This window comes from Megalops cyprinoides, chromosome 8 (assembly GCF_013368585.1).
Source record: "Megalops cyprinoides isolate fMegCyp1 chromosome 8, fMegCyp1.pri, whole genome shotgun sequence".
Taxonomy (NCBI): domain Eukaryota; kingdom Metazoa; phylum Chordata; class Actinopteri; order Elopiformes; family Megalopidae; genus Megalops; species Megalops cyprinoides.
Window position 1 is genome coordinate 14841444 of NC_050590.1, and position 25323 is coordinate 14866766.

The window sequence follows — 25323 nt, forward strand, 5'->3', positions numbered from 1 at the left end:
CTGTATAAATGCACAGAATGCCACATTTTGCTGTGATTGCTCAGAAAGTCAGGGGAGACTGTAAAAGTTACCCTGTCTGACTGGAATCAATGCATTTGTCGACAGAATACCAGCAGTGACATATAACATGCGAGGTTTACATGGAAATTAAAAAAAAAAAAAAAACATCCTCCTGGTATCGTTCACGATAAAGTGTAAGCTACTGCTGATGCACATGATGTATTACAATTTGGCTTCGTTTTACTATCCTAATAGTGGACACATTTCTACAGTTCAGAATATGTTTAATGTATGATATGTACATGCGAACCACCTGTTCGCATCATACTACACGTAAGCAAATTGTTCTACTGTAAGCTTTTGCTGTAAATGCTGTTCTACTGTAAGCTTTTGCTGTAAATAGAACAGTGGTAGCCGTCCACTGCGCCTTTATGAGTAACGTTACTCAGGGGTTCATATTTAACGTCGCAGAGAGTAACTAAGTTTAAGTTCATACTCAATACTGAAATTCAGAATTTCCTTTGAAATAGCCCTAATCTAACTTCGCCTCGATTGCCACCTGTATGGTTAGCCAAGCAGCTATTTTGCATATTTTAATATAGCCTACTCTTGGAGAAGGGAGCTATACACGCAGCTTGCAGAACGGAGGGGGAAATATATAGAGATCTCGCTAGCTACCTAATTTAAATGATAGCGTTATAAGAGGTAGACCTAGTTGTTGAATGCCATTTAGGTATGAACTACTCTGCTAGTTCTTGGAAAGCCAAGACTTGCTGCCGTTACCGTTTTTGTTACAGTTTTCTTGATGTATAATTAGTTGCACATGTGACTTCTCCTTCTTAGCCCCATACCCCCCCCCCGAAGAATAGCGCGGGAGATGAGGTGAATGGAGCATACAAGCCTTTATTCTGCAGAATGGAACACACAACCACACATGGCGGGCAACATTAGTAACTGTGTTGTCCGGTTAATTACAACATATGTCTGACACTGCTCACCAATCAAAAGAAGTCTTGCCCACGATAACGGTTGGTTGTCCCAATTTAAGCCGGAATTTAAACCAAACTATTTGCATCGTTAGTTACGCGGTGTTAGGAACTGGTGATATCAACAAGGTAGCTAGCTAATTTAGCTCATAGAATTTAGAGTTTTCTGGATTTACAGTAAAGACATTTTGGTATTATAGTCACATGATCACTGCAAAGCCATTTCTTCCATTTTGAATAATTTTGATGTGTAGGCCGAACTGTAGGCAACGGTGCATCAGCCTCATCACGGATAAACTACATTCTGCGAAATAAATATTCGTCTTAAACGTTTCGGTCTTAAACTAGAGTATTGAAAAGACTCTCGAATCAAACGAGGATAAGAGCTGAAGAATGTTAAAGGAACTGGCGCAAATCCGTGCTGCATTTTTGAGAACTTGTTAGCTGCAGTTTAGCCAGCTAGGTTGCTAATGAAATTCGATTTATGTGATTTTTCAGGGGACCGAAGTGGAGTTGGAACGATGCTGGAAATATCCATATTAAAGGTAAAAATCAGTAAAAAAAAAAAAATATATATATATATATATATATATATATATTATGTTCCAGCTAGATAATAGAAAACATTAATGGCGTAAATTCTGTCAATATTCTAGTAGCATTTATTTTTCTCTGAAGGCCAGATGGCCCAAGCAGTTGCATCATAAAGTACTGTAAACCATGGGGCCTACTTTGATATTTGCCCTTGTGCTGTGCAGATCCAGGATCCCGGATGCTTTTGGGGTAGGATTGTAAAGGGAGCCGGGCTACAGTTAAACGGCCCAAAAGAATATGAAAACCTGCAGGTCGAGATGAACCTGTTCTATCATGAATTCAACCTGGATAACCAGAAGATTAAGCTTCCATCACTGACGGAGGATCAGGTACTGTCTATAGCAGTTGTTGTTTTCTCTCCAAAGATCACCTCTGACCTTAGCAGTGTTTAATTTTGATATCTAATGAATGTGTAATTTCACACCAACGGTGTGTAATGTGTTTCATAAAAGCATTAAAAGACAATGATTTGGGGAAGGATTTGGAATATTCCTATCCTTGCTTGGTTCAATTGTTTTGGAAAATCTAGGATTGAACTGCTCTCTTTTGCAATCTATCATGCAGTAATATTTTATTTGTCGGCATTCCTTCATATCTAATTGTGTCCAGGCAAAACGCACTTGCGTTTAATTAACCTCGTTTATGACATGAATTAACTACTGGTGGATCTGGGTCCTGGTCTTGGTAGAAGGTCCATTACAGCAGAGGTTTTCAGCCTTTTTGGGGCTAAGGCACATCAAAGGTCAATCCAGAACGTCAAGGCACACCCACTTGGTTATCGATTATGAAGAATGTCACACACATTATGATAGGCTATAATGTCATTAGCGAGGTCTGACCCCCTATTGCACTACAGCAGACTGTCAAATAGGCCTAATTGCCAAACAGATAGTTAAATCAGACAGGCAATCGTATAATTTATTAAAAATGCATTGAAGTGCATCGGGGCAAGAACTTGTCCGACATAGTGCGGCAACATGAACAGCAACATACTAAAATAAAGTAAAACAAAACATTACTCCATTAACCCTTTCGCGCGTACGGTCACACAGGTGTGATTAGCCGTTTAGCGCGTATGCTAAAATCGGTGCGATTAGAACACTAGATTGGGAAAAATTCTAGCTAATTTTAGTTTTGGGGAAACACCGATTTAACGTTAAAAAATATAGTAAATGCTAACTGAAAACTATGAGAAGCTTAATAACGCTAATGAAAACATAACGAACCATGTAAGGTAACACCCGCATGAAAATAAGTTACGTGCGAAAGCGTTAATAGCACAGTATAAAAAATCAGTCTTCACAGAGTAGAAGTGCGCGCGCGCACACACACCTGTATAAAAACGAATCGGGTTCCTCAAAATTCCACCGCAAACCGGTTGAGAACCACTGCATTAGAATGAGGAACATTTCTAAGGGGAGGTAGTAAAAAATCTATGATGAAACACTGAGGTCTTTGAGATTGAGTCACTGCTATAGAACCACTGAGCATATATCATGGAACTTGATAAAGGAGAGAAGCCCCATAAGTACCATACATGGGAAAAACTTCGAGAGAGTTTCAGGCTCTGGTCAAAGCGGCATTTACATTTACATTTTTTCATTTGGCAGACACTTTTATCCAAAGCGATTTACAAGTGAGGTACAATACAACACAAGCGAAAAACCACACAGAGTCAACAATATTAGAAGCACTGCATGACAAAGTTCCAAAGGTTGGCCAGGCAAAGTACAAGATAGATTGGTAAAAGAGATTGCAACAGGTCTAAGTCAACTGATGAATCTGACCTTGTGAAATTCATTTTAAAATGAATGCTAATCTGTCAGGAATTAGTTTAAATTCAAATGGATGTCTCATTTCCTCTCAATGGTATTAATTCATAAGAAGTTATATTGTGATGAATGACGAGCTGTTTTTGCAAAACTGAAAATGTTACAAAAATGAGATTTGATTCACCACTCATTCCTAGTTTGGAATTATATTGTGAAGCTTCTGGTTTAGGTGATTGTTATCAATAATTTGATAGTGTTTTAAAGGGGCTATACAGCAAGAAATATGATTTCCTGTGTTTTGCGTGGTATTTGCACACTGATGTGTACAGAAAACAACATGAAAATGACAGCTGTGATCAGTGCTGTTTTGCTCTGTTTTAAAGGGCTTCAGGGTTATCTCCAGTTGCTATGTAACAACTGGGTTTCATTTTAACAGACCAATCATGTTTAATCTGTCATTTTCATATCCCTGCCCCTCTGTGGGGCCTGCAACCCACTTAGACCTCCCAGGAAAACTCAGAGAGATCCTCAGCTCAGCTGTAGCTACATTCAGTAGCAGAAAGATTGCCAGGGTCAAAACAAATCCAAATCGAATCACTCAGTCAGCAACTTTCCCATACTGTTTAACCACAGCTGTGTTGAATTAATGTCAGGTGTGTGAGTGAGTTAGACTACACCTGTCATAGTAGACTGTCACCAGAGGGTGGAGCCAACAGTGAGCCAGGTAGTACCCCTCTGCTACCATTCCCTTTCTGCTGCCACACTATCTTTGCTTGCTAGGTTAACAAACCTAACTTACGTTAATGCAACATCATGACTTGCTAAACAGCTGTTAGGAAGTACTCAACAACATTGAATAAAATGAGTGACTGGAACTCATGGCTAGCTATTGTTATAATCATGTTCTTGTTAATTGTTTAGTTAGGCAAAATCCCAAGAGACATTTAATGACATAAAAGATGTGTAATTCCACAGAGTAATGCACATGGTAACACTGCATTTTGGATTCCTTATGTGTGTATGTTGAAATGACTGTTTTGAAATGTCAGCTCTGCTTGGTCTGAATTGTCCCTCTTAGGTGTGTGTGGTTTACTCCCCCACCCTGAGGAGCTGGTGCAGAGCTGTTGTGGAGTCTGTCTTTATGAGGACGGGGGGATGTCAGGTGATGTGTTTTCTGGTGGACTACGCTGACCACATTATCGTCAGCTTAGACAGGTACAGAAATAGAACTCTTTTTTTAAAGCTATTGATTCTCATAAATACTCAGACAGAAAGTCACACAGATATGCTAGTGAATGTCATTAGAGGAGTACACTCTGCACTTCAGTGGTAGGATATTGACAGTCAGGCCCGGCATCACAGACTTGAACAGATTTATCTATCCGTGTTTTTTCTCCCATTAAATGATGCAGAAAATATGTGGATGGTTGATGTTGTCATAATGACCATGTTTCCTGCAGTGTGAGAGCTCTTTTGGAGAGGTTTCTGCAGCTACCATTCTTGGTGAGGAAGTTCCAGCTTGCTGGAATCCACCCTATGAAGCTGCATGTGCCTATCTGTGAGGAGATGGCTAAACTTATGTAAGGATGAGTGATTCCAATTTTTTGGAAAAGTTTGCTGAAGGAGAATTTTTGTCTCTTACATAACCTGCTGCATAAATTAGAATTTATCAATTTTTTTAATTAATGATGTTGGGTGTGACCATTTTGTAGAAGGTGTTTTTCAAAATAAATTTGGTTTTTAACCTTTGCTGTTTGTCTTAGACCATCAACTCACTGGGACAGCTCTGCTACACGGTATTTGTGCAACCTTGTACAAGGTATATAACCTTTTCCATATATTCCATTCAGAATATTCTGTATCAGCTTTACAAACTTTCATTCATCTGTTCAAAATCTAATGAGTACTACCAAAAGAAGGATTTTTTTTGAAAGGCACATCAGTTGGTTATATTGTGAAGCTTCCGGTTTGGTTATAAGGCCCTGATTCCATTCAGTCTAATCATCAATAGTCAGGATCATTCCAAATTTTATGTCTGTTTAAATAAGCTTGGAGTGATAGGACAGAAATGTACAGGAATTGAACATTCACTGCTGTTTTTATATCACAGAAGAAGTGGGCTTTGAGTTTCTTTGGCTCTTGACAACACACCTACATTTTTGAGAGCACTTGGTGGATAATGGTATATTTGATTGCAATACTCTGTCTAGCCTCTTCACTGTCAGAAGCAATGCCCTGTGGCATTCTGGGGGACTCCACTGCTGTTGAGCTCTATTTGACCATCGGGAATGTGAAGGTACAGTAAGGCATTCCAAAGCCTTGCCTTTGTTTATTTCAGTAAGAAAATCCCCAAGTTATTACCAGTGAATAGATGAAGTGTGATTGAAATGAACGTGTGAATTGTTTTGGGAAACACTGGTGAGTAGAGAGAGAGTGAACATGTCTCTCTTCACAGATCTGTGTGAATGATGACTTGGTGACAAAGAGGTTTGCCTATTCCTCAAGCGAGAAAACTGCACCCAGCTCTCACAACTGTGGTGATGATCCCTCCCTTGTCATGTTGGCCTGTGACATATACTCCAGCACCAACAAAGTGGTGTCACAGAATGGTTGTGTCACGCAGGCATTGTGGTACTCACTAAGGAAGGACCTTCAGGACATCAAACCTGGTATTTACCTGCAGCTTCCTTGCAATATTATATAAGGTGGGCTTTTGAATGGAGGTGTACAGCTGTAATGGTATGCACCACAGAATTTCACACCAAGCATAATTTTTAAAATGGCTCAGGAGGACAAGAGTGTTCATTGTGTAGTGCATGCTGTTTTTGTTTTTTCATGTAGTGTTTGACTTCTGGGCATTGGTATGAAAATTGAAAATTCATCACTGTCATTTGTCGTGAATGATTTGTTTATTTTTTGTTTCAGGGGCAAGTCAGACAGTAGGCAAAGACTCGAAGAAAGCAACACTGGAGATGTCCCAGGGAGCCCCAGACCTGGGTGCTGGAGAGCCCTCCAAATATCAGCCCCTTGAGATGGGGGCAAATGCTGCAGCAGTATGTGCCTATCAGACTCCACTTTCTCAAGGAGTGCAGACCCAAAACCTCACTGTGTGGCAGCTGTCAGTTGCGTTTCACTTCTCAGCATCTGTCGTGTGTTCTCTACACAGGACTTTGCAGTGAATGGAGATGTGGCCGAGAGCTTCACTGACAGCGGTAGGAGCTCAGACACTGAGAATTTGTCCCTGGAGGGTAACCAGACTGGCGCAAGGTAAAAGTGACTCCCTCCCCTTGTATCCTAAGGACTGCAGCCATGTTTATCCACGTGTTTCTCTCAGATGGTTTATGTGTTTAATCCACTCTTTTTCCCCCATCTTCACCTTTATTCTTCACACTGCAGATCATTTCAATTACGTTATTCCCTTCTCATAAATACCCTTAGACAACTTTCAGAATTGTATATAGCCACACTGAAATTGTTTGTTGTGACCTATTTAAAAGAAGGGACTGCATTTTCAGTGTAAGGTTTCAGATGACTTCCATGTGTAATGTTTTTGTGCAGTTTAATGGAAATCTTGTTAAACATCATATTGTTTTTTGGAAGTGTACTTTTTTTTCCCCCAAGAAAAGAGAAAAATTCCCCGGCAGATGAATTGCTCAAAAAACTGAATTTCTTGCATGTCTACTGCAGACCAGTCCAGGTGTGTTAAACAGTATAAGCAAAGCAAGTTTTGCATAGTTGCATTACATTTTTCAAGTACTTTCAGTGGCCATATTGTGACCATTTTTATTGCTTAAAAGATGGTCTGCAGTACACAAGATATAACGGCTTACAGTTGAATGGGTCCTTCAGTTTTAGGAGATGAAGGCAATTTCATTCATTCGTTTCTGACAATGCCAGAAAGGGTTGATTTTAAAAATATTCCAGGGTCAGCAGTGTTCAGCAGTATCTGAGGATTAAATGTGGTGTCCCATTTCTGGGGTCCATTAAAGTGAGGTCAGTCAGTGGAGAGTATGCTGTGCTGAGCTCTTCAGAACAGTTTTCATGTTGGTTAAATTGCCTTAATGTGTTGTAATTGTTTTTAAAAGGTTTGTGAAGTTCTTGAATTCCTTCTCTAAAAGCCAAATGACACTCTCAAAGGTGAGTTCTTGCTTGTTTTTGTTGGTGTGAACAATGGTTCCTTGTTATCAGAAGTGTCTTTTGCTTTTGTTTTATTTCTTGGTTTTTCTTGTTGAAGATTTTTTTAAACTAAATCCTGAAAATGATTCAGTACTGAGCACATTGTGGTTAGGTTAATTCAGGCCTTTATTTTGTGTGATTTGGGACCCAAACAAAGGCAGTGGGTGGTAATAATATGCGGAGGATAAGATGTAGCGGCCTTCAGTTACTCCACTGATGCACTTTTGAACAAATGTATCTGGCTAAACCACCGAGCAGGGACAGTTTGACACATATTGTTTCAGGCTGGCTTGGAGGAGGAGGTGTGTGTGAAGAACATCTCTGAAGCCTCAGGCAAGACTCAAGCGATCAGTGCAGCTCCACAGACTGAAGGGATCTCTGCGACCCTGCCGGACCAAGCATGGTATGATCACATGACCCTCAGACAGCAGTCTGACTCTGTTCTGTGCCCACCTTGTTACAGCAGAAATTTCATTGCTACTGAACCATGGCTGCCCAGGAGACTGCTGTTGTGTTATGGTGTTTTCATAGTTATGATTAAAAGAAGCCTGAGGATTTTGCATAACTGCAATGTATTGAAAAAAGGTGTTTCACAGTTTTTTTTTTAAGTACATTTTCAAGAGTTCAAAACCTGGGAAATAATACTGTGTTATTTTGTTATAGCAAAATGATTCATTGTTTAGAGTGATGTTATTTAATTTTCTTTTTTGATTTGAACTTCCTTTTGATATATCAGGTTGTGTATGTCAGCTTGCAGTTATATTTTGATATTTGCAGAAAAATTGACAGATGAGCATGCTCTGTTTAATCTACTATAAAAAAACTAGTTGCACTGAAAGAAATCAGTGGATTGTGGACTGCAGTGCAGTAGTCCTTGGTTTCTCCAAACCTGCGGAGTTATTCAGAACTGAGTAGACTGAGCCTCAGAGAGGCTATCTCTGTTCCTTTCAAGGGACTTACTGGCACTGAACTGTTTGGTCTCCTCACAGTAATACCGTTGACCCTGCGGGAGATGAAGAAGACCACGAGAATAGGGTTATGAGCATCACAGAGTGGGTGGGCCTTGAAGAGGAGTTGGACTTTACAAGGTGTGTCAAATCTGCATACGACAGGAGCAATGTATTACATCCCCCTAAGGTGAGAGTGGCTGTGTACATTTCACTAAGCAAATGTAAAGGAAAATCTGGATTTTTTTAGGGACAGGTAATAGATCAGTAATTGTTCTTCAGGGGGACTCTTCACAGGTCTGTTTCCTTTTACTGTTGAGGGGTATCAGTGAGATGGGTGTCAGTGTTTTGTGGAGTTTTAAAAGATGTGCATTTCTCAGCACTGTCCTCTCTGTCCCCCCAGCTGAGGCTGATTATTTGATATAATTATTTACTTGATTGTTCTCTGAGGCAGTGCATGCACATTGCACTCTGTGCTCCTGAAGTCACTGGAAAAGGCAGAATGTCTGATACAAGTTTATGTAATGGACATACCATGGTACAGGTCTGAAGGGTCTTTATTTTGGCAGGCTGCTGCAGTGGCTAAATCCTGATCCTTTGAATCTAGATGCAGAATTCTCAGACATCACAGTAAGTACTTTTTCATAAATGAGTTTTCTGTGTATAGAGAAAATCGGTGTTTCCTCTGTGCTTATTGGAAGAAATGCTCTTCTACTTTAGAGTGTGCATTGTGAGCCCAGCAGGAGTAGAATTCTGGTCCATTCTGCCATTCCCATTGAGCCCTGCACCAGCTTGGCCTGTTCACCCATCACTGACAGCCTCAGAAAGGTATTTCCTGTTGTTCTGGCTTTGGTCAGTCTAACTGTGGTCTTGTAATACATCAGTTGTATTTATAAAAATAGTGAATGTCTTTTAAAACTGTAATTTAAAACAAATGATTTGCATTACACACATCACAAAAAAGCACTGTGTCTTAGTGTGCCCTGTGTGTCCCCCAGGCACTGATTCGCAAGGGGTACAGGGGACTGGACGTGGCAGAGTGTTACAGCTGGCCAGCGGTGGCCCAGGGCTGTGACACCGTGTTGATCTCCAGTAGCGGAGCTGACCCCATGACCTACATGCCTCCCTTTCTGTCCCACCTCCAGCTCTCCAACACCCACACTGTCCCCAACTCCCACTCTGGGGTGAGGCCTGAACAGTCGCCTCAGTCAGAACCTAATGTCACAGCTTCCCTGTTCTGTTGAAAGAGTGCAGTGCTGTCCTAGCCTTTTAGGGATGCAGGTCTTAGGGTGCAACTTTTACAACGATGGGAGATAAGTTCACATTTACTTTGCAGGGTGAACAATTATACTGCCTTATTTAGACAGGAGAACATAGTTTTTCGGTTTTTGCTGGTATGTTTTGTTTTGGTCCAGAATGATTGCATTGTATGTTAAACAGTGGTACAGATTCAGCCCTACTTGTAGCTGGTCAGAAGAGCAGCATTGCTGACATATGGCTGAAGGCCTGTGGTGGCATTTGTTTTCTGTCCATAGTTACACTTGCTTCCCCTTGAATTTTCTCTGCAGCCTATAGCAGTGATTCTGTGTCAGGGCTGGGAGAAAGCCCAACATGTATTTGACCTCCTGGAGGACAGTCCAGCTACTAAGGCCTTCAGTCCCATGATTGTCCTGGTAGGGCTGGGAAAAGATGAGGCCAAAAGCATCAAGATTGAGAGAAATTGTGAGTCAACACTTTTTGGAATTTGACATGATCAAAAGCATATATTGGACTCAGATGTTAAGTGAATCAGATGTGAGTAATCTTACCCAACACCCAACCCAAAGACTCAACACCCAGTATGTACCAGTCATATATTAGCATTTGCAGTGACCTCTTTGGTTTTTTAAATATACCACACCTACCTTCTCTTTACAATCTTTGTGAATTTTAAATAGAAATGACTTAACAGAGTTAGTGTATCATGTAGACAAAATCATTTGACTGAACAAACCAGTAATATGTCTGTGTTAAAACAAACACTTGCTTAGTCACTGTTTACATACTGAGTGAACAGCATCTCTATAGCACAGTCACAGACATTTAGCAGATGCTCTTATCTAGAGCAACTTCCAGCACAGTAGAACATAAGTGTATCCACTTAATTTAATGAGCAACAGTGTCAGGCCAGACTAACAACACACCCAGACCTGTGAGTGTGAACACCATTCAAACCCTGTCACGTACTAACTTGTGCAATCTGACTAGGTAACAGAAGCCAAATATACTACCATACATCAGTCACTACAACACAGAATCCAAAATACATCTCCATAATACATATCACAATACTACATATAAAATGCGCATCAGATACTAGAGGTATCAGCTGTTTCAGGCAGGGATTAAGGCGCATCCAAGGTGCAGTCTGAAGAGCTGGGTCTTAGTAGTAGTCTGCGTCGTAGGATGGCCAGTGACTCTGCTGTCCTGACCCACTTGGAGAGTTTATTCCACCACTGAGGAACCAATACAGACAGGGATTGTGTTTAAAAAGAGCGATCTTGTCAAGATGGGACAGTCAGTTGCCCCATGGTTATAGAGCGTAGTGATTTTGGCAGAATGAATTGTGTTAAGGTGTGGGCTGGCCTTAATCCAGCATGTCATAACCCCACCCCCATGGTCCTGCTACAACCCTACATCAGGTCAGGTGCTGGTGACCACTCCCTTCAGCCTGGTGAGACTGCTGGGGTTCCATCGTTTCTTGTTCCTAAGGCTGTGTCACTTGGTATTGGATGAAGTGGATGTGCTGTGTTCCCGAGCCCCCGAGGAGGTAAGCCCCTGGGTATTGTGAGATCCACGTTTAGTACATGGTAAAATCATTCTGACACTAGTAACACAGTCCCCAGTTTGTCATTTTCATACCATATTCATACCTACATTTCTCTTCAATACATACATTTTTTCCATTTTCTGTTGGGGAAGAGAAGCCTCAAATTGCCCATTCGGCTTTGTAATGAAGCTCAGAAATTGCAGCCACGCTACCCCCCTCTATGAATGTCATAAACAATTCACCCTGTTAACACCCTGTCCCTCTGTATCAGGTGTCTGCTGTTCTTCAGCACTTCCACAAGGTGGCAGCCAGTGAGGAGCGGGGCGTGCACACCAAGCAGATCATTGCGGTAGCTAAACGATGGAGCAAGCAAGTGGAAGCCCTGGTGAAGGAACACATGATCGACCCCTGCATCATCATCACGGTCATGGAGGAGGCTGCCCTCTACGGCAGCGTGCACCAGGTCAGGGCACAAACCAGATCACGCTAGTTCGCTCTGTGTAGAGGATGTGCATGTGTGGGAAGGATTTCCACCAATAACCAAGTTCCAGTAATTATTTTTTCATATAAATGCATAATAGATGGGGAGCACCTTCAGCCACAGGCTTATCTTCCTCAAGTGCAAGGCGGAGCGATTTAGGCACTCCTTTGTGCCGACAGCCATCAGGCTGTAGAACAGCGCCTGAGACCCCCAGCCAATGCCTTTTTCCCTAGTTGCCCCCCCCCCCACACACACACACACACACACACACACACACACACAACCTATCATGCCATGTTGCACTACATGTACATTTGGACACTGTAAATACCTGAACGTGTTTTTGCTCATTTGGTTATTGCTCTCTTTTTGCACTACGTGTACAGTTCTTTGCTAATTTGTCTTTTTTTGTTTTTATTGTTTAATACTATATTATAAATTATAGTATATTTATTGTATTGTGTATTTATCTATACTTCTTTGCCTGTCTTTCTGCTGCTGTTAACACCCAAATTTCCTGTCTGGGGATCAATAAAGTGTTATCTTATAACTGTTGTCATCTACAGATGGTGCTGCTGTGTCTGGACTGTACAAAAATTTCTGTGTTACTCAGTGCCCTGGACTTTATTCCTGATGTTGCCCAGAAGACCCTGATTGTCACCAACTCTGCCAAAGAAGTGGAGCATGTATACAAGGTTCTGATTTATGTAGTTGAAGCTTACAGTCCTTTAACTAAAACCATTTTCATGTCTGTCACCACACATGTTTTTGTTAAAGGACTCCACAGATATTGTACTGGGCTGAAGTATATTCTTGATCAGAGGGAAGTACCATATCTTGGCAATGTCAGATACCCCTGTAGCCCCAGTAATGAGTTGTCTGCTGACCCTCTGAACTGACTTCAAAAGCCGGACACCCTCCTGCTAAACTGAGGCTTATGCTCTCTCTCGCTGAGGCATGGTGGGAGTTTCCGCCACTGCACCACAGGGTCTCCAGTCATGACACTGGGCCTTGGAGCCAAATGGAAATGCAAATTCATTAGATGAAACTGGGAAGAATCCCTTGTACAAATCTGTCAGGCTGGTTGTTTGCTGTGTAAGCCATTTAGAAATTCCCATGCTCATTAGAAATTAATCTGCTTTTGCTTTAATTTATTTCATGATCTTAAGCATTTCTCTTTGACTATAAGAACAGAGGAAGTTGTGTCGTTTCCTCGAAAGGACCGCCCTGTTGGTTTTGCAGTTTGTGTAGTTTGATCTAGTTAAGCGCTCATTTACATTTATTCATCTGACAGTCGCTTTTATCCAAAGCGACTTACATAGGTTACAGTTCTTTACAATGTTATCCATTTGTACAGCTGGATATTTATTGAGGCAACTGTGGGTTAAGTACCTTGCCCAAGGGTACAGCAGCAGTGTCCCAGTGGGGATCGAACCAGCAACCTTTCGGTTACGAGTCCTGCCTTAACCACTATGCTACACTGCCGCCCACTCATCTCAGCATGGATATATTACTGTTAAGACATCAGGAGATATTAAGAAGGGTATCTGTACCAGAAATAAATAGATGGTCCCATGATAACAGACAGGAAGTGGAATTGTTTCATTTTACAAACCAAATGCCAGAGCAGTCTTACTATATATATTCTAACTATGGTATACTGGTATTATATTACCTGTTCCAATATTGGACTAAAAATCAAACAGAAAAGGGAGGTGGAGTTGGTCCCCAGCTATTAGGTTTTCCCTTGGGTTAGGTTTCCCTTGGGAAAGCTAATCTGAACAGTCCTGGCCAATTCTACGTCTGGCTGTTTTAATAGCCCTGTCATTTAAAAAAAGATCATATTGTTTTCCTTTGCAACTCATGTTTGGTGATAGTTTGGTACAGGATGAGTGATGCATTACTCTAGTAGGTGCTACATGTTTAACGGGATACCTGTGACTGGCAGGACCGTTGACTAAAAGGTACAGTGTGAAATATGAATTTTCAGATGCCTCATGAGCTTCCAGGTCTCTGTGTTGCTGTGTTGTGAATTTACCTGTCTTCTCCAGGCTGTCATCAACACATCAGCATACTGCCTGAAATTTCACGAAGGGCTGACCTACCAGTTTGACTTTGTCATCGAGCAGTGGAGGAAAGACATAGGGCGTGGCACTCATGTTATTTTGGGTAAATGGAAGCAAATGTGTTTTCTGTCAATTATGGAAAATATCAAGTATTTACTGTTCAAATATGGATGATCTTGAGCACAAATTACATTTCTCATTCAATGAAAAAAAAAAAACATTCATTGCATGGAATGATGCAACTTTGCCTCTGTAGGACAGTAAATTTTCAGCAAGGTTGTTTTATTGTACCTGAGCACTTTTTAGCAAGGTGTTGGGAATGAGTTCTTAAAGCAACCTCTCCTTATATCCCTGTGCTTGTCAGTTGTCAGTAATGAGTGTATGAAGACCCTGGGGATTCGGGACGCTACATGTGTTGTACACTATGGCTTCCCAAGCTCTCCCGGACTGTTTGGGAGTAGGCTGTACTGCATGTCCGAGAACTTCCAAAACCTCTGTGTAAAGGTATGGGGTTACTGACTTGGAGCCAGTCACACGACTATCCGATTATAGCGTAACTGCATTGTTTACCTACTTCTCATGTCAGCATTTATTGGAACCTTTGAACGCCAACTAGACTAATGCTTCTGGAGGGCATTTGGGAGTCTTTTTTCCAAATATAGTACAATCCATATTCTAAATATCAATAATTTAAGGCTTATATTGTGATACTGATTGCTTACTTTAATCTGCCCAAAGAGAGATTAATAGTGTATCTGAATCAGTGCACTTTTGGGAATGTGCCTTCACAGTTTCATCTGATAAACCTCTACTCTGACAGGACTGTGGGAATCCCACTCGGATTGCTAAATCCATGCTGCTCTTGTCAGAGAAGAACACCAGGCATGTCATTGGAGTGTTGCGTTACCTGGAGCGTGCAGAGGCCATGCTGCCTCCAGAACTGGTGGGCTTTGCCCAGGGTGTGCTGCAGGCCAAGGACAAGCAGAAGACTGACAGACCCCTCTGTAGCTACCTCAAGAGCTTTGGTTTTTGCAGGTGGGGTTCTGAGGTGCCAGGCTGCTCTAGTCCATTGGACCTTAAATGGGTGATAAAGTGGTTTGCAATGGCCATTGTGTTGTACAGGCACTGTTGGTCATTAGTATATTCAGTCTGATATTCTGGCTTGAGCTAAGGCAAAATCAACCTTGTGTCTTAACCTGTAGCATTATTTATGTACAGTCATGGCCAAAAATATTGGCGCCCCTGCACTTCTTTCAGATAATGCACCACTTCTCCCAGGAAATTGTTGCAATTAAAAATGATTTGGTATTCACATGTTTATTTCTTTTGTTTGCATTGGAACAACACAAAAAAGCAGAGAAAAAAAAGGCAAATCTGATATCAGTCCACACAGACCTCCAAAAATGGACTGGACAAAAATATTGGCACCTTTTCAAAATTGTAAGAAATAATTGGATTTCAAGCATGTGATGCTCCTTTAATTTATATTTAAGCTCACCTGTGGCAAGTAACAGGTGCTGGCCATATAGAAATCACCCTTGCAACCAGTTTAAATGGAGAAAAGTTGACTCAACCTTTATGTTGTGTGTGTGTGTGTGTGTACCACACTGAGCATGGAGAAAAGAAAGAAGAGCAAAGAATTGTCTGAGGATGTGAGAACCACAATTGTGGAAAAGCATGGACAGTCTCAAGGCTACAAGTCCATCTCCAGAGATCTTAATGTTCCTGTGTCCACTGTGCGCAACGTCATCGAGAAGTTTACAGCCCATGCCACTGTAGCTAACCTCCCTGGACGTGGACGGAAGAGAAAAATTGATGAAAGATTGCAATGAAGGATTGTTCGAATGGTGGATAAAGAACCTCAACTTCCAAACAAGTTCAAGCTGACCTCCAGACACAGGGTACAACAGTGTCAGCTCACATTATCCATCACCATCTAAATAAAATGGGACGCCATGGTAGGAGACCCAGGAGGACCCCACCGCTGACACAGACATAAAAAGGCCAGACTGGAGTTTGCCAAAACTCACATAAGGAATCCAAAATCCTTCTGGGAGAACGTCCTGTGGATAGATGAGACCAAAATAGAGCTTTTTGGTAAAGCACATCATTGTTCTGTTTACAGAAAGCAAAATGAGGCCTTCAAAGAAAAGAACACGGTCCCTGCGGTCAAACATGGTGGAGGTTCACAGATATTTTGGGGTTGCTTTGCTGCTTCTGGCACCAGATACCTTGACTATGTGCATGGCATCATGAAATCTGAAGACTACCAAAGAATTTTGGAGCGCAATGTAGGGCCGAGTGTCAGAAAGCTGGGTCTCCTTCAGAGGTAATGGGTCTTCCAGCAGGACACTGACCCAAAGCATACTTCAAAAAGCACCCAGAAATGGTTTAAGACAAAGCACTGGAGAGTTCTGAAGTGGCCAGCAATGAGTCCAGATCTAAATTCCATAGAACACCTGTGGAGAGATCTCAAAACAGCAGTTTGGAGAAGGCACCCTTAAAATCTGAGAGACCTGGAGCAGTTGGCAAAAAAAGAGTGGTCAAAAATTCCAGTAGAGAGGTATAATAAACTCATTCGTGGTTACAGGAAGCAATTGATTTCAGTTACTTTTTCCAAAGGGTGTGCTAGTGCCAGTAATTTTGTCCAGTCCATTTTTGGAGTTCTATGTGGACTGTATGTGTATATGTGGATATAGAGGTTCATTTCAGACAAAATTTGTCCTATGGCTATGGCGGAAGATCATTCTTCACTCCACATGAATATTGGCTGTTTGTGTACTGTTTCAGTGCTTTCAGATGAACATTCATCAAACCTCTCCCAATTAACATACATGAAGGATGAATGGAATGGGGTCAGACCAGTGTTATAATGGATTTAAATGTATGATGTTGTTATTGCCTTGTTTTTAGAGAAATTCTTAACTGTGCCTTTTGTATTACAGGGACAGCAGAGTTTGTCCAGACCGACACAGTATCAACCCCAAGAAAGACACCCCTCAGCACCCTGATTCTGGAGGCATAGTGGTAAGGCATTTATGACACTGGTTTATGGGCTAGTTAGACTAGTTTATGACACATACAGCACAGTACATACCATTCCAGAATCTCTAAAGATCTCTGCAGTGGGGATTGCTCTAGGGTGGTGAATGCATTTGTTCCATAGGTTGCACTTTTTTTTAGGTTGAATCCATAGGTTGCATTTTTTTCATTATTTTATGAAAAGTAATTTTTTTCTCAAATATATAATTGTACAGATTTTGCCCTTATACATCAAGAATGCCTCCTGTTACTATGGACGCATAGTGAGTAGGAAGGAGGACCGCTATGAAAATCTTGCAGCACAAATGCTGGAGTACTATGCCAGTGAGAAGTTCAGTGCCAAGAAGGTGGAGAAAGGAGGGCTCTATGGAATTCAGGAAGATGGTGCCTATCACAGGTAATTAAATCAATGAATTCAGTGGATGAATTCAACCTACAGTATCTCCTGGAGTAGGATGGTTAATGTAGCCTTCAGATCTGTCCTCAAAAAACGAGATGGCTGTGATGAGATACAAACACACCCACATGCTCAGACATATAAAGCGTTTTCCGGTGATTTCAGTCAATGATCTTACATTTTATGAAGTGGGATTCTCTTGCTTCTCTGTCTTGCTAGGGTCCAGGTGCTTATTGTGCCAGACAATGGTGAGCAACTGGTCTGCAGCGTGAGAGTGCATTTCCTGGACGATGGCCGCAAGCAGGATGTGAAGGCCCACCAGCTACTGATGCTGCCCAGCCACTTCCAGAACCTGCCACCCCAGGCCGTGGAAATTATTCTGTGTCGGGCCAAGCCCCTTGATGGGGAGGTGGACTGGAACCCAAAGGTCTTTTCTCCTCTCCTCTTTCTCATAGCCACCATGTACTGTTAACTAATTCTGATACGGAATGAGAAAGGCTTTCTGTCTGAAAGGTAGACATTGACTGTCAGAAAGGAAAACACCTCATGTAATCAACTGTAAACTCCTCAGGTCAACAGACACATCAGCCAGAAGATTAAAGGCGTGAAGCACCAAGCCACTGTGGTCCTTAGCTTAGGAAACACAATCTGGGTGGATTTCATGGTAAGATGTGACTTGAGATTACCACAAACTTTAATATTTTATATCGGCAGCTGTGAGGCATTGTTAAACCTGGCAGGTGAAAGTGTCTTGATTTTGACAGCAGTGTTGCAATTCACATCAATGGAAGGGATCAGAGTGTTGACCATAACAGTGCTGCTATGGACACATTTTGTACTGCACAACACTGTATTGTAAACCAGGAGTGGGCCCTCATTCACAGATCTGTTTTGAGGTCTCAGTATGGTATCTTCTGATTTTATTAACAGCAGATTCTGTGTATAATTGTTGATACTCTGCAGTGTCCCCTGTTTGTTTTTGTGCCTTCATAAAAAGGTACGAGTTACACATCTGCCAGGCTTGAAGACCTCCATAAATGAGTACAGTGTCCGTTCTGAAATCCTGGCCACTGGGATGGGTACAGACAACCCTCGGCATGTAGACCTACTGCAAGAGCTGTGCAAGGAGTTAGGCGTTTCGGACAGGGGGAAGCCCATCCCCAGCATTATGTGAGTGACTAGAGGGAATGATGGTTCATAAATATACACTGTACTGTGCCTCATACCTTACAGTTTTCTGTAACTTCCACTGCAATCTGCATCTGATGCCCTTGCCCATGGCAGCTACAGTTTACATAACTACATTGTTCATGTAATCTCTTTGTACAGTTGGATATTTAAGAAAATAGTCCCAGTTAATTAGGTTGATCATGGACAATAGGAGTGTCTAACCTGGGAATTGAACTTGCAAAATCCTAATCCTTACACCTCACTGGTGCTAAAAAAAAAAACAAGTCACATGACTGAAATAGGTACTTCAACCTTATAAATCAGCATCTTATCACTTCGGACATGAAGAGAATTTTCCAAGGATTTTCCAGTATCACTTTCCAGAATGACCTCCAGACAATTGAACATACAGATACAGTATATTCTGTGTGTTCTTTGGCAGGCCAGAGGCTCCTGGAGAGAACCTGGAAAGCAGGCTGACAAGGTCTGAAGAAGCCCTGGCAAAGAGACTGAAAGCCTCAGCTGAGAGCCTGCAGCCTGTGCAGGAGACGTCTGCAGACACTCTGGAGGACCAGCTGCAGTACCCTGCACCCTCACGTGAACACGAGCCTCAGCCCTCATCAGGGATCCTCAGGAGCAGGCCAAATGTGAGGTTGTGTAACAGCGACATGCCCTTCTCACAGCTGAATGCCACTGTGGGGACCTCTGAGAACAGGCTGCATGTTCCTACAGCCTTCCAGGACCCTGCAGTGACGCCTCTGTTAAGCTGGCCCCCCATATCATCAGAAAATTAATACAAGCATTACTGTTCATTTGTGCTGTGTTTGTGCTGGTTCATCGTTTGTGCTGTTAAGGGTTTTAAGTAATTAAACTTTAAATTTTCTGGCCGGTGACATCACTCAGCCCCCCCCCCAAAATCATTGTCCAAATTGCTCCAAAGTGGGCTCAATCGTTTGTGCTACGTTTGTGCTGATATGTTCAAAGAAACATTTGTGCTGCTACGCTTCTGAAGACTGGTTTCTTGGGGAATTAAGGTAATTTCTAAAACACATGGCGTCCCCTGACGATGATGTCAGCCTAATCTCAGGTGCGTCCACCAGATGTCTGCTGCTGGCCATCGTAGTGGGGAGCTGAGGAGAAGCTTCTCCACCCTTTGCGCTATTTAAATCTTAAATATTCGCCTCTTTTCTTAGCCCAAAGATATTAGACTTTATTAGAGTATTGTTATATAAAAAATGTTGGGGGGGGGGGGGGGGGGGGGTATACAGGCTATAGGCCAAGGCTACCTTAATATTAGGACAAGCAAATGTGCCTTAAAGTGCGGGAAAATCAGCTGTCTAATCCACTACACTTTGTCAAACTCGGCGAATTGCTCCACATGGTCCTCTAGCTGTCCATGCAGTGTGTGAGCTCAAAACAAATTCTGGCGTTCATTCTGTCCTGGCTCTGTAAATGTGAATCAAACCTAGTGGCTTGGACCGAGCCATTAACAATTCCAGCCAATCAACACTTTGCTTCAGGAGCACAGAAGGGATGGGTGTGATTTGATTGGCTGTTGAGCCCAAATATCAACAACCTTTTGCCAGAATCGCGGACTATACCTGTAACTCCAAATGCTATTTTGCTGCCTATATAGAGGTGTAGATAGTTTGCAGATAGTGTGTTGATACCAGTTTGTATATGACATGTTACCTGTAGGTAACATGTCACCTGTGTCCATACATGGCAATATGTTTGTGTTGAATTGCAGGTGCGTAAGATGAGACCAGGCGTGAAAAGTCTTTGGGAAGAAAAAGAGATTTTACTGACAGTTTTACTAACATGTAACGTGTAACAACAGTATTGAGTAGATGAACCATATTGTAGAGTCTGTAGTTGTTGAGGGTGGATGGAGTTGACAACTTTGGCATTAGAAAGAAGCAGGATGTCCTCCACAGCACCTGAACAACTTCTGACTCCGGTTAAAGTTTAAGAGATGCTGTTTAAGTTGCTCTCTCCTCAGGTGTTTTTCAGTCCTACTGCATTTAATGAAACTGTATGCTACTGTAAACATTCAAGGTGTAATTCAATGTACTTATACTGTAGGAAGTTCAGTGATCAGCACCTCTCCAAAAGTTAATATATAGAAATGACAGAAAAATTAAGTAAATCAATTATTATCTTTGTATTTACAAAAGTAATAATAGTTATAAGACTGAGACCACAGGCAGTACCCAGCTAGTTAATGTCAATATTGCAATAAATGGGGAGAGGTTGTACAGTTTAATGGCCAGAGGCCAAAATGACCTCCTTGGTTGCTCTGTGGAGCACCTTGGAAGTCTAACTCTGCCAGTTTATGCTTTTCTGACTGATGTCATGCATGTAACAAATAAAGCTTAATAACTTAAGAAAGGTAGTAGCATGAATATTTCTTTTTACGGCACAAATTAGCACCAACGATTGAACCGACTTTGGAGCGATTTGGACAATGATGGGGGGCTGAGTGCCGTCACCGGCCAGAAAATGTAAAATTTAATTACTTAAAACCCTGAACAGCACAAACAATGATTTTTACAGCACAAACAAACAGTAATACTTTTATTAATTTTCTGATGATATGGGGGGCCAGCTTCACGGAGGCTGCAGTGACCCCCAAGCACAGGCTGAGTTTAGGTTCGCATGACCGCTTCAGGCCTGTCCCTGTAACCAGCACAGCAAAGAAGGATCTCACTCAGGCAACAGGGTAACACATACAGCAGGCTTCCCCAAGACATTCTGTCAGCTCATATTTAAGGCTGGGACAGTAGGCCCTTTGTTCTTATCAAAGTATCTAAAGTTTCTTTTTAATAAATGTAAATAGTCAAGGTCAAACTCATAGTTATTCGCTTGGGCCCTTATATCACATACTATTGAAAATATTCAGTGTAACCTAAAAGGAACTGAAGTTGCATTGCCATTTGATGTCATACTTACTGCCATTGTTCTAAGCACTGAGTAATGTCACATTTCTGGGACTTGTAACTGAGGCTGAATGTGTAGGAATTGTCTAAAAATTTTCCTCCTGAATCTTCATTTGTAACATTGATTAAGTGTAAAGAGCCAATTTGGCCTGCTCATTTTAGATGTTGAGGCTGCTGTAACTGCCAGACATGACTCCATACAAACTGAGCATGATGGTGAGCTCACAAGTGAGAATGAAGGAGTTGTCATATTCCTGCAAAGGCTACAGGTTACAGTGTTATCAGTACTTCTGTTTTGTTTTCCTCCAAAACATCCAGTCTCACTCAAATCTCTACGCACTCAAGGTTCTAGATGAAAAGGTTGCAGGTCCATGGAGCAGTGCAAGTCACAGTTCAGTTGCACCTGTTGTGTTGATTAGAAATGAACATAGATGGATATTCCAAAAATCATTAAGTTAAAAGTGAAACACTTTTTTCTGTCAATCAATGAAAGTTTTGGATAATTTAATATGTTGTAATTTAATAGCCTTACTTTGATGCTTTCTCATTATTAATTTTTAAAAGTCTGTATATGTATGTCGCAAGACCCAGTTTGGGACACGCAAAGATAATTTCATAGTCTTACCTGTCTCATGCATTTACTGTTAACTATGTGTCAGTTGGTAAGAATCTTACATTAACAGTTTGCTTGATAATGCACTTGGATATCTTCCTGTACACAGGCACACTTCGTTGACAAAAGGCTGGATGCATGCTAGCAATCTCTGTTTGGAAAATGGTAAGCACTGATGAGTCCACCTCTGCTTTTTCAGCTTATTTGCTTTGTTGTCCCTTTTAAATTTCATAGTGTATGTTGTATCGTGTCATATTGGTTATCTGGAAACCAAATACAGAGTGCCAGTCTTGATCCCTTGAGCTTGTGTGCCGCCCCTACATGAAACCCACTCTAAACCCCAAATTTTATTTAAACAATTTTAACAGCCTCTGAAAAATGCGTGTCCAACATACAGTAGTGTTTTTCTGTTCACAGTTAACACAGGTGTGGAGCCAGTCAATGGAGCCATCAGCAACAGCACACCAAAACGGTACATCACAGGCTTTTGTTTCATGTGCATTTCGTTGTGTTAAATCTCGATTAATTCTAAAGTGTAAAATGCCAGATTTTGATTGTGTCCCTTATTTCAATATTTGTAAAAATATATAGACATTTGTTTCTGTAAACGTCGATTTGCAATAATGTTCATTATTTGTAAGATGCATTTTAAGGAAATATGTCATCTTTTGCCTGATATTTTGCTTCCTCTTGATGTTTGGTTTTTGGTTACATTTGCTCTGTGGCTCCGACTTGTCTTCAGGGCTCCTAGAGGCTTTGACAATTCTTGAAAGTGTGACCAGAATTTCAAAACTGTCATGACAACCAAAGAGGAGTCTGCTCATTATTTAGTCTAGCCTCCTGCTTTTTGACCCTGCAGTGAGACAATTATTAACACACATACACCAAATCCACATTGTTTTTGTTGCTCATTTTTTGGCTGTGACATGTAATGTGAAGCTACAATGTATGAATCGGACCCCTGCTCTCTGCACAGAATCAGAGTGGCATCATTTTTAGAAGGGTGTGGAATCAATGCTGATGGTTTGTTTTGCAGTGCTTGCGTTGATGGTAGGCATTACTATGCAGACCTGGAGCTGTGTAGTACAATCATTCCAGACAAGAGCACTTGGGATGTGAAGTGCAGCAAGCCGGTGATAAGACCAATGAAGGAGGAGGTGGGGGTTTGGAACATGCTGCTGAAGCAAAAGCCCGGTCATCCTATATGTTCAGTAGACAGACAGTATGAGCTTTCCCTATTTGTCCTCACTACTGAATGTGAGATATTCAGACCACATTATTTAATGAACAAGCTGTCATTAGAATGACTGCAAAGAAAAACATCAGTTGGATGTGCCTTAAAAATGGCTTGCTTAGGGTTACAGTTACATGATGTTAATGTAAGATATTGAATTTTTCATTTGTAATGTACAAATAGTCAATTTCCTACATATGTATTCCACTGGAGTGCCTTTGTAACTTCTGACTTTGACCTCTTGGAGGAGCAAGAACTGAAATTAGGAAATGTGGGAACTGAAATGGAATGCTTCCCTGTTAACAAAGAAGGTATTTCTTTTACTTTTATTTTTGCAATGTCTGTAAGGTCAGCCATCAACTAATGTCTGTCAGCCAAATGCTGAGCTACATGTTGCACCTACAGTGTTTTCTATCCTTTGTAAAATCACCGTAGATGCAACAAGCTTCAAGGTGCTGCAGTCAAAGATGTGAAATGTATTTGTTGTGCATACATATCAGTTCACAGCATTGCTGCATTACTTTTTGTTCGATTCTGAATGGCCTGGTATTAATGGGCCTCCTCTGCTGCAAGAATACTAAATGCTTTATATGGGAATCAGTTCAGTGCTGAAATATTCGTACAAACCCTGTTCATTTCAAGCTAAACTTTTGCAGCTTTCCATTTTGAAATGTTTGCACTCTGTCATATTTTAAGTGAGTTTCGTTGAAATATTAGGCTTATTTATGAGCTGCAATTGACTGTCCCTTATTTTGTTTCCAGGTTACTGGTTCATGGGGTGCGCTGGAGAGGAGGGCTGCTACGTGGGATCAGACAGTGACAGTGACTGATTGTACAGCACAGTCTTTGCTTCATGTTGGGATTTTCTTGTTTTCTATGATTCCATCAATTTACATTACAGAAGACCCTCTCCATTTGTGGATTTTTCACTGTGTCAAATGTTCACACCAGGCAGCAGTCCTTGTTTCCAGCTTTGCACACTGTTCTGACTCATTTTTTGCATTGTAATGACACGTATGCCATAAGTGAAGGTATCCTGTACATATCAGCCACTGGGCATTCTAAACCCCTGTGCCTTATGACACCTCTTACATTGTAACTTGTCCCCCTTCCTCACCTAAATATTTAGTTGTAGAATAACACAGTAAAACTCAGTCTTTGATGCAGTATTGGAAACCTTGCCTTTTGACGAATCAAACTAGATATGAGCTCAGTAAGGGGAATGTTAAATTACCATAGGCATTACAGAAGAACCTCAGGGTTATGAGTATGGCTCCCATTTCTGCTGGTAACCTATCAGCAGCTCAAGGATTGAGGTTGTTAAACATTGAACCTTGGATTTTTCAACTGGCCTCTTAGTAGTTCCAAAACTGTAACTAAATCAAAGCCTTGGTGGGCTGTGGAACCTCTGGCTGTCTTGGTTGATCTTATTTCTATGACTGGTGTAGCTGAACGTAATGGACTGAATCTTCTCATTCAGAGTTATTTGTTTGCAATTCACCGTTGCTCCTCTCTATGGTTTCTCTTGGTTTAAATATACCACATTGTCTGGCTTCACATCTGTTTTTTGTAGTTGTGTGTTTAATTTTAGCTTAATCAGAGTGTGTTTTTCGCCACTGGTGCTGCAAATAGGAAGAGGCGTTAAGTCAGAAATGCATCTGACAAAACTACAGTATTACCCTCATTTTTATCTTCTGCCTTGACCAGTGATAGTCCAAAACCAAGTTGCATTTTGGAGTTAGTTTTACATTTTTATATGGAATCAATTCACAGGTACCAGTAAGTCCAAATTATAAGGACTGTTAGAAACACCTTAAGACAGGAATAACCAGTCATGTGCTGTTATGTAATTTTTTTAATTAGAATATGTCTGAAAATATCATTAGTCAAAATTATATGAAGTTATGGTTTGAAAAATTAAAGCTATGGTCAACACTGCGATAGTACAGGCTAAAAAAAATCTGACAATATATTAGCAGTATGGGAGTTCATTTCTTTCCATTTATTGTTGCAACTATAATAGGAAAGCACTTTGAAAATGAGGATATATTGTAAAGGAAAAAAAAAGGCTGGCTTGGAGGAGTAGTATCAGTATTT

General features: G+C 41.2%; 1 protein-coding gene across 1 annotated transcript; it reads left to right on the forward strand.

The window, feature by feature from the left end:
• The first annotated feature begins 1492 nt into the window (after positions 1–1492).
• tdrd12 (tudor domain containing 12) lies at positions 1493–24056 on the forward strand. The gene is made up of 29 exons (XM_036535597.1): positions 1493–1531; positions 1745–1909; positions 4431–4567; positions 4813–4932; positions 5116–5171; positions 5563–5648; positions 5808–6021; positions 6278–6405; positions 6519–6619; positions 8518–8616; positions 9045–9105; positions 9196–9303; positions 9474–9659; positions 10044–10197; positions 11157–11284; positions 11556–11747; positions 12332–12460; positions 13817–13934; positions 14196–14335; positions 14652–14866; positions 16777–16858; positions 17089–17270; positions 17490–17697; positions 17842–17934; positions 18268–18440; positions 18883–19200; positions 23029–23181; positions 23437–23537; positions 23989–24056. The coding sequence occupies exons 1-29, from the start codon at positions 1508–1510 to the stop codon at positions 24054–24056; spliced, it is 3939 nt and encodes a 1312-aa protein (XP_036391490.1). The 5' UTR covers positions 1493–1507.
• Positions 24057–25323: the final 1267 nt, after the last annotated feature.

Bases quoted from the DNA above. Each gene is read 5' to 3' on its own strand.
- tdrd12 (XM_036535597.1), top strand. From the start codon at position 1,508: ATGCTGGAAATATCCATATTAAAG. The intron at 6,022-6,277 runs GTATTTACCTGC...TTTTTGTTTCAG, and splicing joins CCTTCAGGACATCAAACCTG to GGGCAAGTCAGACAGTAGGC. The intron at 12,461-13,816 runs GTTCTGATTTAT...TGTCTTCTCCAG, and splicing joins AAGTGGAGCATGTATACAAG to GCTGTCATCAACACATCAGC.